The 13,262-nt window shown below is 33.7% G+C and overlaps 1 protein-coding gene across 1 annotated transcript in view; it reads right to left on the bottom strand.

Moving 5' to 3' along the window:
* The window catches only part of LOC134238945 (unconventional myosin-XVIIIa-like), a 28,828-nt gene extending 16,097 nt beyond the window's left edge, over positions 1–12,731 (bottom strand). The window contains exons 1-18 of the mRNA XM_062721061.1: positions 12,669–12,731; positions 10,618–10,815; positions 9,967–10,143; positions 9,541–9,751; positions 9,058–9,200; positions 8,639–8,800; positions 8,018–8,304; positions 7,675–7,692; positions 7,077–7,196; positions 6,600–6,792; positions 6,137–6,223; positions 4,623–4,767; positions 4,072–4,234; positions 3,306–3,489; positions 1,671–1,875; positions 1,077–1,174; positions 763–828; positions 166–294 (exon numbers count right to left, since the gene is read on the bottom strand). Of these exons, the coding sequence (XP_062577045.1) occupies positions 166–294; positions 763–828; positions 1,077–1,174; positions 1,671–1,875; positions 3,306–3,489; positions 4,072–4,234; positions 4,623–4,767; positions 6,137–6,223; positions 6,600–6,792; positions 7,077–7,196; positions 7,675–7,692; positions 8,018–8,304; positions 8,639–8,800; positions 9,058–9,200; positions 9,541–9,751; positions 9,967–10,143; positions 10,618–10,815; positions 12,669–12,716 (2,634 nt within the window). The 5' untranslated portion in view covers positions 12,717–12,731. The remainder of the gene's footprint in view (positions 1–165; positions 295–762; positions 829–1,076; positions 1,175–1,670; positions 1,876–3,305; positions 3,490–4,071; positions 4,235–4,622; positions 4,768–6,136; positions 6,224–6,599; positions 6,793–7,076; positions 7,197–7,674; positions 7,693–8,017; positions 8,305–8,638; positions 8,801–9,057; positions 9,201–9,540; positions 9,752–9,966; positions 10,144–10,617; positions 10,816–12,668) is intronic.
* Positions 12,732–13,262: the final 531 nt, after the last annotated feature.

Genomic DNA, 13,262 nt, shown 5'->3' with positions numbered 1-13,262 from the left:
ATCCATTTTCCATTAAAGATATCAGTGTTCCACATTTTGAAGTTCAACTGTATATATACTTCCATACATATATTCTTATATTTAGGATCAAAAATATTTTTTAAAAGAGCACAAAGATGCATTTGATTAACCATTATTGCCCTTAATCTTACAATCAAATTTCACCTTTAATTTATCTAGATTTTTGCGGGCTAGGAATCCCCTACAGCGAGCCTGTAAGTTGATAATTGTTCCCGTAATCTTCTCGTCCCGAGCCATCTCCAATCTGTTCAGAGCACCTGCTCTGAAGAACACCTGAAAGCCAAATACATGATTCAAATTTAATGAGAAATATTGTTTTACATCTTGACTATTGAATTCTGTATATACTGTAGAAGTACTTTTTTCCCCCTGGTATTAATTTACGCTATGTACGCTGTCACAAATTTTCCACGGAAATTTGTCCAAATTTGAAAATCCGCGTAATTTTCTACCCGCGGATTAAAAAGAAATTGAGATTCCGCGGAATTATGACCCCGTGGAGAAAAGTACGTCTACAGTAACTATTTCTTTTTTAATTTATACACATGTACTTTTTACAATAAGCTATTCTATATATGATTCTGAGTGATTTCGATTGTTAGTAACATTCAATTTAAGGTATTTCAACACTCTCACTAAAAAATTCCAAAAATGGATCCTTACTAATATATCTGCATAGTATACTCCACATAAATGTAATGAATACAAGAAGACAAGAAATTTCAATAGTTAATAGTGTACCTGACTAAGTCCAACTCTGTAGTTCAGTTTGTCTATGTCTAGATGATCCAAGATTGTCAGAATTGCCTGAAAATACACATGTATCAGAGGATATTTATAGAAAAAAACCTATCAAAACTCATAAACAGTACAAAATATGAAATTTAAACAGAATATAAATGTCAATTATTTCATTTTTCCAAACAAAAATCAATTCATAGCTACATGTATATACTAAACACATTAAACTGTCTTTAAATTTCATCATCGAATTCTCGTTTTATCATTTAATTCTGGTATTTTGGTGGTTGGAGAGTTTTAAGAAGTATACTTACTTGTTTCATGTCAGCGTCTTTCCCTGGCTGGCTACCCGGAGGAAGTAAGCCCTGAAACCTCTGTCTGAACTCACTGAACACCATGTTATCAGGAAAACCTTAAAGTGTGACACATTAATGTTTTATAATATATTGATTATAAATGAGGAAACAAGTTCCTGAAAGAGATAATTGTCAGGACAGTTGGATTCCTTTAATTTGGATGCCTTGAATTTTTAAATTTTCAATATGCATTAAATGTATAGAAAAATTTCATCCATTAGCTCAGTATCAAAATTCATTATTCAAACTTCCAAGTCGCACTTTCCCAAAACTGTTATACATATTAACTGAATTTTTTGAAACACAACTGATACACTGATTGACAGAACTAAAAAGCAGAAGATAGTGAAGGAACAAAAAGGACTGGTACTTTACCTTATTATCAGATATTTAAAACAAAACTTAAGACCATATCATATCTTTTTTTCATTTAGTATCATTATCTATCATACACCTTATTATTATTGTAAGCAGGTTTTTCTATATAGTAAAGTACATAAAAATACTATGGCAATTAAAAAGCTTTGCTTATATAACCCCCTGCCTCCTTACCTTGCCTGTAGATTCTGACCCCCTCCAGTAGCTCCGCCCCCCTGATCTGAGATCTCACCAGAGGAACGTTCATCAGGTTCTCGTCGGAGGGTTTGTCTTGTGGAGAGGCTCCCTGCTTGAGTTCCCACAGCCCTGCATTGTGTTGTGGCAGGAGACAGTGTACAAAGTGACATTTAGATTTACGTAGTGTTTCTATTATTGAGTCCTATAAAGTAAAAAAATGTGTTTAAATGGATTAAATAATCGCATGAGTACTTAATTAAGCATTTTCAAATCTCAATGCATATGTAGGGTATGGACTTATTAACATATTCATGAAAAAAAAATATCAATATCTAAATAAATCTAATAATCGTAACATTTATTATTCATATTTTAAGCAGAGATCATGGATCAATATACATACATGTATAGAGGACAGCTTAAAAGCTTCTAAAGTTTGAATCCAATTAAAACTAGAACTGTCCAATCGGGACAAAATACCCCCCGCTGGGTTTTTCAGAAGTAAGTTTTTGTATAATAAAGATATGTATCAAACACGAATTATAAAATTTTTCTTCCAGTGACCTTGAACTTCCCCAAATGACCTTGGGTCAAGGTCATGACACACCCTTGGGTCATGGGCAATCTTTGAGTGAAATAAGAACCTACCAAGTTTATCCATAAGAAAGATATGGACCGGACACGAATTATTAAATTTTTCTTCCAGTGACCTTGAACTTCCCCAAATGACCTTGGGTCAAGGTCATGACACACCCTTGGGTCATGGGTAATCTTTGTATGAAATGAAAACCTACCAAGTTTATCCTTAAGAAAGATATGGACCGGACACGAATTATTAAATTTTTCTACCAGTGACCTTGAACTTCCCCAAATGACCTTGGGTCAAGGTCATGACACACCCTTGGGTCATGGGCAATCTTTATGTGAAATGAAAACCTACCAAGTTTATCCATAAGAAAGATATAGACCGGACACGAATTATGAAATTTTTCTTCCAGTGACCTTGAACTTCCCCAAATGACCTTGGGTCAAGGTCATGACACACCCTTGGGTCATGGGCAATCTTTGTGTGAAATGAGAACCTACCAAGCTTATCCATAAAAGATATGTGTCAAACATGAATTTTGAAATTTTTCTCCCAGTGACCTTGAACTTCCCCAAATGACCTTGGGTCAAGGTCATGACACACCCTTGGGTCATGGGCAATCTTTGTGTGAAATGAGAACCTACCAAGTTTATCCATAAGAAAGATATGGACCGGACACGAATTATGAAATTTTTCTTCCAGTGACCTTGAACTTCCCCAAATGAGCTTGGGTCAAGGTCATGACACACCCTTAGGTTATGAGCAATCTTAATGTGGAGTAGTAGATTCTAATGTCCCTCTGTAAGAAAGATATGGACCGGACACGATTGCACAGACAGACGGACAGACGGATAGACGGACAGACAGACAGACGGACAAGGTGATTCCTATATACCCCCCCAAACTTCGTTTGCGGGGGGTATAATAAGGAAAAGTAAAGCATCAATAATCAGAGATTCCTCAAATCTATTCCTACTGCATCATGGGAAATATGTACATGAAACTGATCTGCCATGATCTAAGAAAATATGTCCTAAAAGACTCACCACTTGGAATTTGACCTGAAGACACATTGAGCGTTTCTTGAGACCCGCCGTCCCTGACATGAATGTTCGCCGCATGCTGCCCACTCTTTTGAGAGAAGTCGACCCCTCCATGCCCACAATGGATCCACTGACCATTCCGGCTACAGGGGCCTTAACTGTGTTGAAAAGTTCATTGATGTTCTGTCTAAAATAGAAAAACGTTACTCCCATATAATATTTTACTTTGTGAAATAAAATGAATTTGATATACTTGGTAAATTGAGTCTTTCACATTCTTACCATTCATTCATTTAATCCTTTTTTTTAAGATTTCAAAGAAAAAATATCTTCATGTACAAGCTCTTTATAAAGATTCAATGTCTAAAGGATATCTACAATGATGCTTATTTTGAAATGATTTTGTTTAAATACTGAAATATATCTACATATCAAGTACTGTAGATTCCTTATTTTTAGCAATTACTTATCGTTGCGAATGTGCTCTTCAACGTCAGATTGTCAGAATAATAATTCACGAATGGACGGTGGTCAAGAGATTTTACACAGATTGCAGCACCATAAAAATAAAGGCAAATAATTCGCTTGTGGTGCTTCTACCGAAATTACGCGATGATTAATTCCATTCGTATATTTAGGAATCTACAGTATCCTTCAATTTTGTTTCAAAAACTTTCTTTGATGCACATTGTAATTAGCAAGATAAAAATCAGAATATATTAGACTCTACATCAATTTCCTGTAATACTTAGTTTTCCTCCATGCTTACCTCTTAGAATCCTGGAGGACCTGAATGGCTGTTTTAATTAAGGGGTTTTCACGACAACCTTTCAGCCAGCCACTGGCATTGTACTGAACAGGGTTGGTTCCCTGGTAATGGTTCAGAATAAATGTGTTCCCTAGTGAAGAGGCCTTCCTTAATAGACTGTCCTCTGTAAATATTCAAATTAGGTAGGCATAAGTTAGAAACACAATTATTTCTCTCTCCCCCCATCCCTCTTCAATCAAATTAGAATATGGCCTTAAAATGCTGAATTTGTGCCTTTTTTCCCGTTAATTTGTCAGTTTGGAACATCAGTTTTTACGTACAGTAAAATACACTTTTAATAAATTGTCAGGGACAAATGATTTTGCTTCATAATAAACAGAATTCTTTTTATCTGCTAAGTTCAAAGTTTTAAAACCATGAGGAATGAAAATAACTTTGCTTTATGCATTGATTCATTATAAGAGTGTTTGCTATAAGTGTGCTTAACTGTAATTTTGCTGAGATTAATAAGGAATTCACAAGGCCTTACAATAAATCTGAATGTTTTATACTTTTAACTTTCTGCTCTCCATGATGAGTAAAGAGTCGGTCCATAAAACTGTCCTCTGTGGCTCCCGGAAATATGGCTTCCTCATCCAGTATCCATAGCAACCCTTTCTTATCACTTTCCTTTATTTCTTGTGATGAAGTTCTCACCTAAAAAAGTAAAATACATGAATTTTTAAAGTGATCAAACTGAAGAAAAGTATTAGATATGATATGATCATAATAGCGTTGAAGAGAATCCTTTTTTAAACAAAATTATCATAAATTGAATAATAAGTGAATTTTGAACCATTACTATATAAAAACTGTTACAACACCTCCAATGCTTTTGTATATACAGTAAGGTACATTGTGGTTACTAAGTTGTGAAGGAAATTTTGGGTAACTTTGTACTTTAAGGTTCAACATTGCCTCATTTATCAATTATTCATTGTACTTAATCAAAGTTACATGTAACATACATATCAATTTATTAAACTAAAGTAATTAATTAATGAAGATTCAAACTTTTTTGGGTTTAAAAACATAAAAAAAAAATAATTTTAAAAATAATTTATATCAAAAACATTTTAACAGAATATGAAAGTTGCTGCAATGAAAACTCTGGGAAATATTGGGAAAATGTCCAGAAAAGGGAAAAGGGGAAAATGTTAAGATACAAACCAATTCTTGTGGTGGCTAACATGAATATGAAAAAAAAGAGTTTCAGGAACTTTGTTGGTATCATTCAAGCAACAAAGGTAGCAAATTATTAGAGCAATAAAAATCAAAAACCTCATTGAATATATAAAGAAAATTCATGATTGAATAACAAAAATAATATAGAATCAATCATTAAAAGTTGATGCTGTATCTACATATCTACATTATTTGCAGAGGAAAACAAAAAAAAATTCTGATTAAAGATTCAGTTAATTATTCTAAATAAGAATTACAATTAATCAAAATCTGTACAAAAAAACAAAATAATAAAAAAAATGTGAATTTAAACATGTGTAATATATATCTTTCCAAGAAGCCTTGTTTGCAGATAACACTATATAAACAGCACAATCATACGGAACTTGAATATTAAGGGAACAATTTTCAAATGGTGACAGCATTTCTACACTGTTCACGTCCACTACTAGTGAATTTCTGTCAACTACGGTGCAAAATGGCAACATGGATTCCTTCACCAAAATTCATGAAAACTGCTAGTGAATTTACCAAATACCATCACAATTTGACACACTATCACCCAACACAGTGAGTTGATAGACAGAAAAAAAGCTACTTCAAATACCTCCTCTGATGCATGATGGGAATGATCATGATTTGAATGATGGGAATCAATCCCATGATGCCTTTGGCCAATGGGACGCTGTTTGAATCAAAATAACTGTTCCATGAAGAACTCTGAATTCAATGTGTATTTGGCTTAAATATATTTGGTAGAATAATCTGTCAATGAGACCAGTAGAATTTTGAAAGAGAAATTCTATTAATTACATCAAGACAAAAATACTTGTGTATTTACCAGAAGTTGCTGGGCTGGTTTGTCAATGAGGGACACCATGGCTGCTGGACTGCTGGTAACAAACTCGAAATCACACTCAACATTCTCCTGGAGAAAACAATAAGTGCATAAATCACATTGTTTATTGGTCTTTAATCCCCCCCCTCAAATGTTTCAAGAATTTAAATGCCCCTTGCTTTCTTACTTTCAAATATCAAAACAAAAGTTTAATAAAAACTTATTATTTTATTAGCACATTGGAAAAAATCTAATTTAATTGACAAATGGCAATAGTTATGTAGGTACATGTATTTGCAAACAAGGGTATAAGTTAACATTATTGCAATTTCAATCTGGTACAACATCTAAAGAAATCACATCACTTCCTTTTCTGATTTAAGTCAAGCTCTTATAGCCTTCACCGTCACAGCTAGCTTTAAACCTTAAAATACAACATTGAGTTCACGCAAGTATTAAAGATTACCTGACTGTATCTATCCTGTTGTAAGGTAAAGGTCAGTTCATGGTACAACATCTGTATTTTTTCATTAGCGTAGTTGTAACACAGATCTTCAAAAGTAGCACCAGAGTTGCGACCACATGTAGCTGGATTCTGAAATCCAGGTAGGTCCACAACCGTTATTGATGTGGAAGTCCGCATATTTGAAGACATGGATCTGAAAATCATTATTCCCAACAGTATTAAATGTATAGATGTTTATTCCTGATGTTTAAATATTCACATTTATGTCTTTATGCATAGAAAATATTTAAACCAAAGCTGGTACCCTCGGAATAAATCAAGTTCAATTTACCTGATTGCAATAAAGACATTTTTTGGTTTTTCATTTTTCTTCCAAAATGTGATAATTCCACAATTTTCAATGAGCTTTGACAAATTTGAAAAACCTTTTCATCACTTTTGTACATTCTACTTTTATATATTCAAATTGATGTATACCTGTTTATTAAAGACACTATTGCATTAAATACAGCTGAGTACAGCCCTATGATGAACCCTTCCAGAGCCTCCATTGCGTTTGTGTTAAAATCACCTTGACCTTTGTCTGCTGGGCTTCCCCTGAAAATAAACCAATCACAAATGTCAGACATTCTACACCAGCCAATCAGATAACAGCAATAATTTGAATTCAAAATATACATTGTATAATATGTTTTAATTACCAAATACTTCCATACTCAGTCTAACCAATGTCATTTGATATTAGGTTGGTATACCAGATATGTGTGCATTGTATATATTCTGTGAGATTACATAAGGTACTGGTATATTTCACATACATATTGTAAATTTATTTCATTACAATTTGATATATGGTGCTATAAGGATGTAGATTGTATAAATATTTCCTTACAATTGTGGTATATGATTATGTAATTGTTAAAGATTATTGAAAATATCAAATGAAAACCGCACAGTTAAAATTCTTTAAAACTTCACTTTGTAAAACTTTAAGTTGCAGTTTTAACAATTAAATTCAATGAAGACAGAGGGAGAAAGCCAGGTTAACAAACTCTGAAAATCAATTCATACATACCCTATAGGTCTACTTATCCTGCATATGCAACGTTAATACATCAGTATTATCAAATTCTCAAATTCGAATTGTGGTAAATAACATACCCATAGTAAAATGAAAAAAATCTTTTCTTGAAAGAATTGTAAGAAAGCATAATTTAAACAGACCAGAATCTAAACTTGTTCAACTATAGAATTGCATTGCAATTCAACTTATTTTGTTCTTGGAACTATAAATAGCCACATAAAGGAATTCCCCCTAGCTCACCTCATTGATGTACTCCTACTGAGTGTCATTGCAATTCAACTTATTTTGTTCTTGGAACTATAAATAGCCACATAAATGAATTCCCCCAGCTCACCTCATTGATGTACTCCTACTGAGTGTGGAGGATCCCCCCGAAGCAAAGATCTGCCTGGCCAGCTCCTCCTGGGTGATCCCCATCAGCTGGGATGCCTTGAGGGCGGCGGCTGGTCGGGCAAACTGGGGTTTATTGTTCTGTCCCTTCACAGCCCCGGCCACCCCCAGGTGATAGATGGCTGCCAGAATGTAGCATATGGCACGTTTCTCCTCCTCTGACATTCCTACCACCTCCATGGCGTGGAAGATCTTACCCCAGGAAGTGGCTGCTCTCTGGCGATCTTCATTCTATTCAAAATCAAGGTCAATTATTTAATGACATTTATGCTTTCTAAGCTAACATAATTTTTAAGAGCAAATTAAGTATGATTTATGGTAAGCACCATGTCATGTGGAACTTAATTTCTTTAGATGCTTATTAAATTCAAAACTTGTGATGCTGCTGTTTTCAATGTTTTCCTTGTACAAACTATCATCTCATTTAACAATTTAATAAGTCAGGTGGGAAAGAAAGGAAAATAGTAGATTCACCTTCAGTACAGATTGAGAAACATTTGTTTCAAGAAAAATTTTCAAACCCTTTAAAAAAAATGTTCCTTTACAATATTTAGGTTTTATTTACCCTTTGTAGAGGTGTCATGAACAGATTAGGGTCCCCTAGAGTGTTGAGTTGTAGTTCATTTCTTAGATTTGAGTCTAGTCCAGCCAACATCTGATAGAACACATGGAAACTGGGCTCCCCTTCTGGTCGCCTCACAACCCTCGTCTTCTCAAACAGCATCACCTACAAAACAGGAGGGAGGAGGTGTAAATAAGACAAAATATTCAAAAAGCAAACATCAGTTTCGGTATGACTTCAATATCTGTAGCATTATATATATACTGAATATTTGTGATATTTTGAAGTGATCCTGACTTTATTTATGAATAAAGGTCATCACTACCTTAGATACCTCTAATCTTTAAATTTCTGAAATTTTTTAATCATTCTAACTTGAATTTTTGAAATCTAACTTTAACATGATCACAATGTTACAATACCTGTATGGATGCCGAGACAATCTGGCCTGAATGATCGAAATCTAATGTTGTCAGTTGTCCGTATCTACTGGCATTGGTGTTTAGTATAGATCTGCTATTTCCAAAGGCATCCATTAGTGTTGAGACAGCATTTAATTTGTCTCCTAGAAAACAGAATTTTCAAAAACATATAAAAATAATTAAAGATTAGGAAATGATTTCAAAAAAGACAAAAAAACTACTGTGGAATCAACATTGAGGACCAATGTTCACGGAACAACCTTTCCATGAATTCAATCTCCACAAACAATGGTAAGTTTTTCAAGATGTTGGTACATTTACTTAAATCTTCTGTTTATTTAAAATTAACTCCCCTCCCCAAAATTTGGGAACACTGAACCCATCACATTCATTTAACAACCATTCTGTAAAAATGCTGACCTCTCAAAGTCTATATTAGCTCGCCTGTCTTCTACCTTATTATATCAGTCATAAATAGCTCACCTGACATGATGTTGCCCACACTGCCTGCTGCCAGGGTTAGGTAGGACAGGATGTGTTTGGCGTTGACTGACTTGCCACTGCCACTTCTGCCCATCATGATAATGGACTGGTCTCGCCTACTGTTCAGCATGTCTCTGTAGGCAATCTGCCCACTGGCGTAGATGTGAGGGGGCATGTCCTCCTGTTTACAACCCTTAAACACCTGTATCAACTGTAAAAAATATTTATGTTCAGTACCAGCAGCCTAGCTGCATGCTAAGTGGATAATTCATTAAAATTGAGTGAATAAATCAGTAAATCAATAAAAATAAAATTTGCTTCTAAAGCAAGTTCACCAGTTTTAAAACAAATTCTAAGAGATGAAGTAAACTGTAAATAATAAGGCAAATATCACTCTTTTATAAAATCCTTAGCCCTAGCTCCTACCTTTTCTGAGTATATGGACATTTGATGCATTGGATTGACCACCACAACACTGGAGCCAGCATAAGTGTGTACGAGATTAGCTCCATATCTCTGTCTCAAGGTGTGAAGGACGCTCGACTCGTTCAGGAATCTCAGGGAAGCGAGATCCTCTGCTCTGTCAAATTGAGGTGGGTTAGCCTAGAACAAGACATTCATTCATATTCACTAATTTCTTTTCTAAACAGAAAGGCAAAGAAACTCAAAACAACTTTTCTATCTTGCATAATGGTTACATTATTTCACTAAATGCACATTTAAGAAAAAGTTGTGCAATTTGTGTCAAATGAAAATTACACTCATTAATTGTCTTAGGTTTTCACATAGAAAATGTAAGTGGAAATAAAACAACACAGTGAATTCCATACAAACAGAAATCTTAACCTGTTTCCTTAGAGAGTCAATTTTGGCACAAAATTTAATATAACAGAATCTCTAAAGTACAGTAAAACTCGATTATAACTAAGTCACTGCAAAAATTAATTTTCAATAATTCATCAATTTGTTTTTATATAGGCATCAAAAATTGAATAAAATGAATTTGCAATATCGCTAAAATTTTATAATTAGACCTATATAAGGATCCATCAATTCATATAAATTCAACACACATACCTTTTCCACGTCATCCTCGTCCACCTCCAGTACATCCCCGCCGTGGTCCAGTTTGATTCGGACACGCCCCTCTGGTAAGGGGGACATGCCGTTGCCCTTGATGATACTGGCCGAGGCAAACCCTCCCTTGTGGACCAGCCATACTTTTTCTGCTTCCAGCCAAGCCTTCTCCGACTGCACTTCAGTTTCTGACCGAGCCTAAAAATGATCGTTATATTTAATTAAAAGTCATCAAGCATGTAATCAGGTTTAACTCATGATTAAGTATGTTATATAGAGCATGTACTTCTTGACAACAGCTATCATTCAGTGTAATGAACTAAATGATACACTGTTAAATATGTTACCGGTAATGGCAAATATAGTTATGGTGATTACCGAATTATAAAGAAATCTACAAACTGATGAAATATAAAGTTCATATAGTATGCCAATTTAAAGGGGATTAAAGATTAAAGAATGGGCTATTTCTTGATATTGAATGTTATAACCTTTTACAAAAACATGTATTCTATTAAATGAATATTGCATATAGATTGTATAATCTATTTTGCATATAGATACTGTTGAAATCATACAAGCATAGCAAAAATATGAATAGCATTAATGCTTTAAAAAATAAGGCTTTAATGATAATGGAAAGATTTGAAGCACTTTTAATAAATATCATCATTATTAATTAAGCTTTTTTTATATTCAGCATGAGTACAGTTGAAAACAAAATGTAGAGTTGAAAAAGTAAAATAATAAACATCTAAATTCAATATTCTTGTTCATAATAATTTCCAAAAATACACCAAGTGACCTTTCCAAGAATAATTCACCTTTCATACTGACCAGAATTTCTACAGTTTACACCTGTCTCCAACACCTGTGTCCAACAGACCAGAATCAATCCTATATCACTTACTCCACTTTTAACTAACTAAACACTAAATGTTTACAGGAACTATTGTCAATCAACATAAAGTCCAGTTTGAGTCTATACACACAATATACAGAATGTCAACTGACATATTCCATTAAAGATTAAGTTAAAAATCTAAAGAATTCATTTTTAATTGTGCATGACTTCAATATTTCAATTCTTTAAAAAGATAAATTCTAGAGTAATTAACTGCCTAACAATTTAGTCTATCAGTGCACAAAAAATTATAAAGCTAGAAATATGTAAAAGTTTGAAGAAAGCTTGGAAAGCAAACAGCTACAAATGACTACCCTTCACTGTAAAATCAATTCATGTATAGACTTCGAAAGGGTGCCACAAAAAAGATTGTCTACTATAAGCACTTTTTGGGGGTAACTTTTAAGATTAATGTACCTAATACAACTTCTTTATCAATTAAATCAACACCCCAAATCTTGTCGAGTAGGTGCAAAAATTGATTTATGAATTGCAATTGATCACCCAAGTCAATACAACGATTTGGCAGACTTCCCTCCTGTGACCATTTATAGTCACATGTAACATACACCACCAAAATACAGCCAATACATGCTAGAACCACAATGTATTATATATTTGTAACCACTTAGGTTCAATCGCATTCCAAGCACACTCCCTCAAACCACTGTTGTCAAAATTGCCAGACAAGTCAGTGATCTATGGCTAAAAAACAATGACAAATGCTGACAAAAATGTAGATCAGCTCTCCCTTTATGTACCTGGTCTTATCCACTGGGCAAAATTATTAATGTACAAACAGTAGATTACATCAATGTGGTTGTATATATATACATAGACGTATATTTGTAACATTTGTAAAAATATTCAAGGGTCCACTTTTTGGTACAGTTCATTAACTACAGGTTCTTTATATCAATTTAACCCCCCTAAATATAGGGTTCAGCCCATTTAGTTTAAATACACTATACACAGGGTATACAAATCTAAACAACCACAGAGTTTTTAAATCAACATTCTTTAAAGTTAAAAAAAAAATTACACCCTCAAGGACATTCATAGAATAGATCTAGCCCCCTCTCAATTTTAAATCTCTTTTTTTTACCTTTACACTGTCAATAATATGAGTTACTAATAGTTGACTCACCTTTGTCGATTTTATGGGACACTTTCGTTTGTGCTGGTGATGGTGCATAATTTAATTAATTAACAAATTAATCAATAATCTCCAAAGTATATATATTCTCCAAAATGTAATTTCTTCTTAAAACTGCTGCTCACAAAACATGTGATAAACTCCATGAAATAGGAAGATCAGGACACATGAAAATGCACTTAACTTTTGGTCAATTTATCAAAAAGTTCTTAATCCTACAAAGATTATGGCCAAGGCATATACTCAAAGCCATTTTTTTAACACTCTGCACTGCATGTCAGCAAATATGACAGAAATATAATTGCTTGAATTATCAAATTTCATGGTCACAGTCATAAATACACTCCTCATTCTTAATAAACCCCATTCAGTACTAATTTCGGCAAGTTAAATCCTGCTTCTCCTGTAAAAGATATATCCTCACTGTCAAATATTTTTTTTACACGCTTCTCATATTATCTATCAACACATTATGACAATGAATTCCATGAAATCTACGTCTTTCAAAACACGATATTAATAATTTTTTCCTCAATTCATTTATCAGGGAAGAAAATTAAAAGAAATTACACACCGTTATCCTGC

This window comes from Saccostrea cucullata, unplaced genomic scaffold (assembly GCF_032062105.1).
Source record: "Saccostrea cucullata isolate Sc308-1 unplaced genomic scaffold, CSIRO_AGI_Scuc_v1 ctg3067, whole genome shotgun sequence".
In the NCBI taxonomy this organism is placed as follows: Eukaryota; Metazoa; Mollusca; class Bivalvia; order Ostreida; family Ostreidae; genus Saccostrea; species Saccostrea cuccullata.
This window is presented reverse-complemented; position numbering and strand designations above follow the sequence as displayed.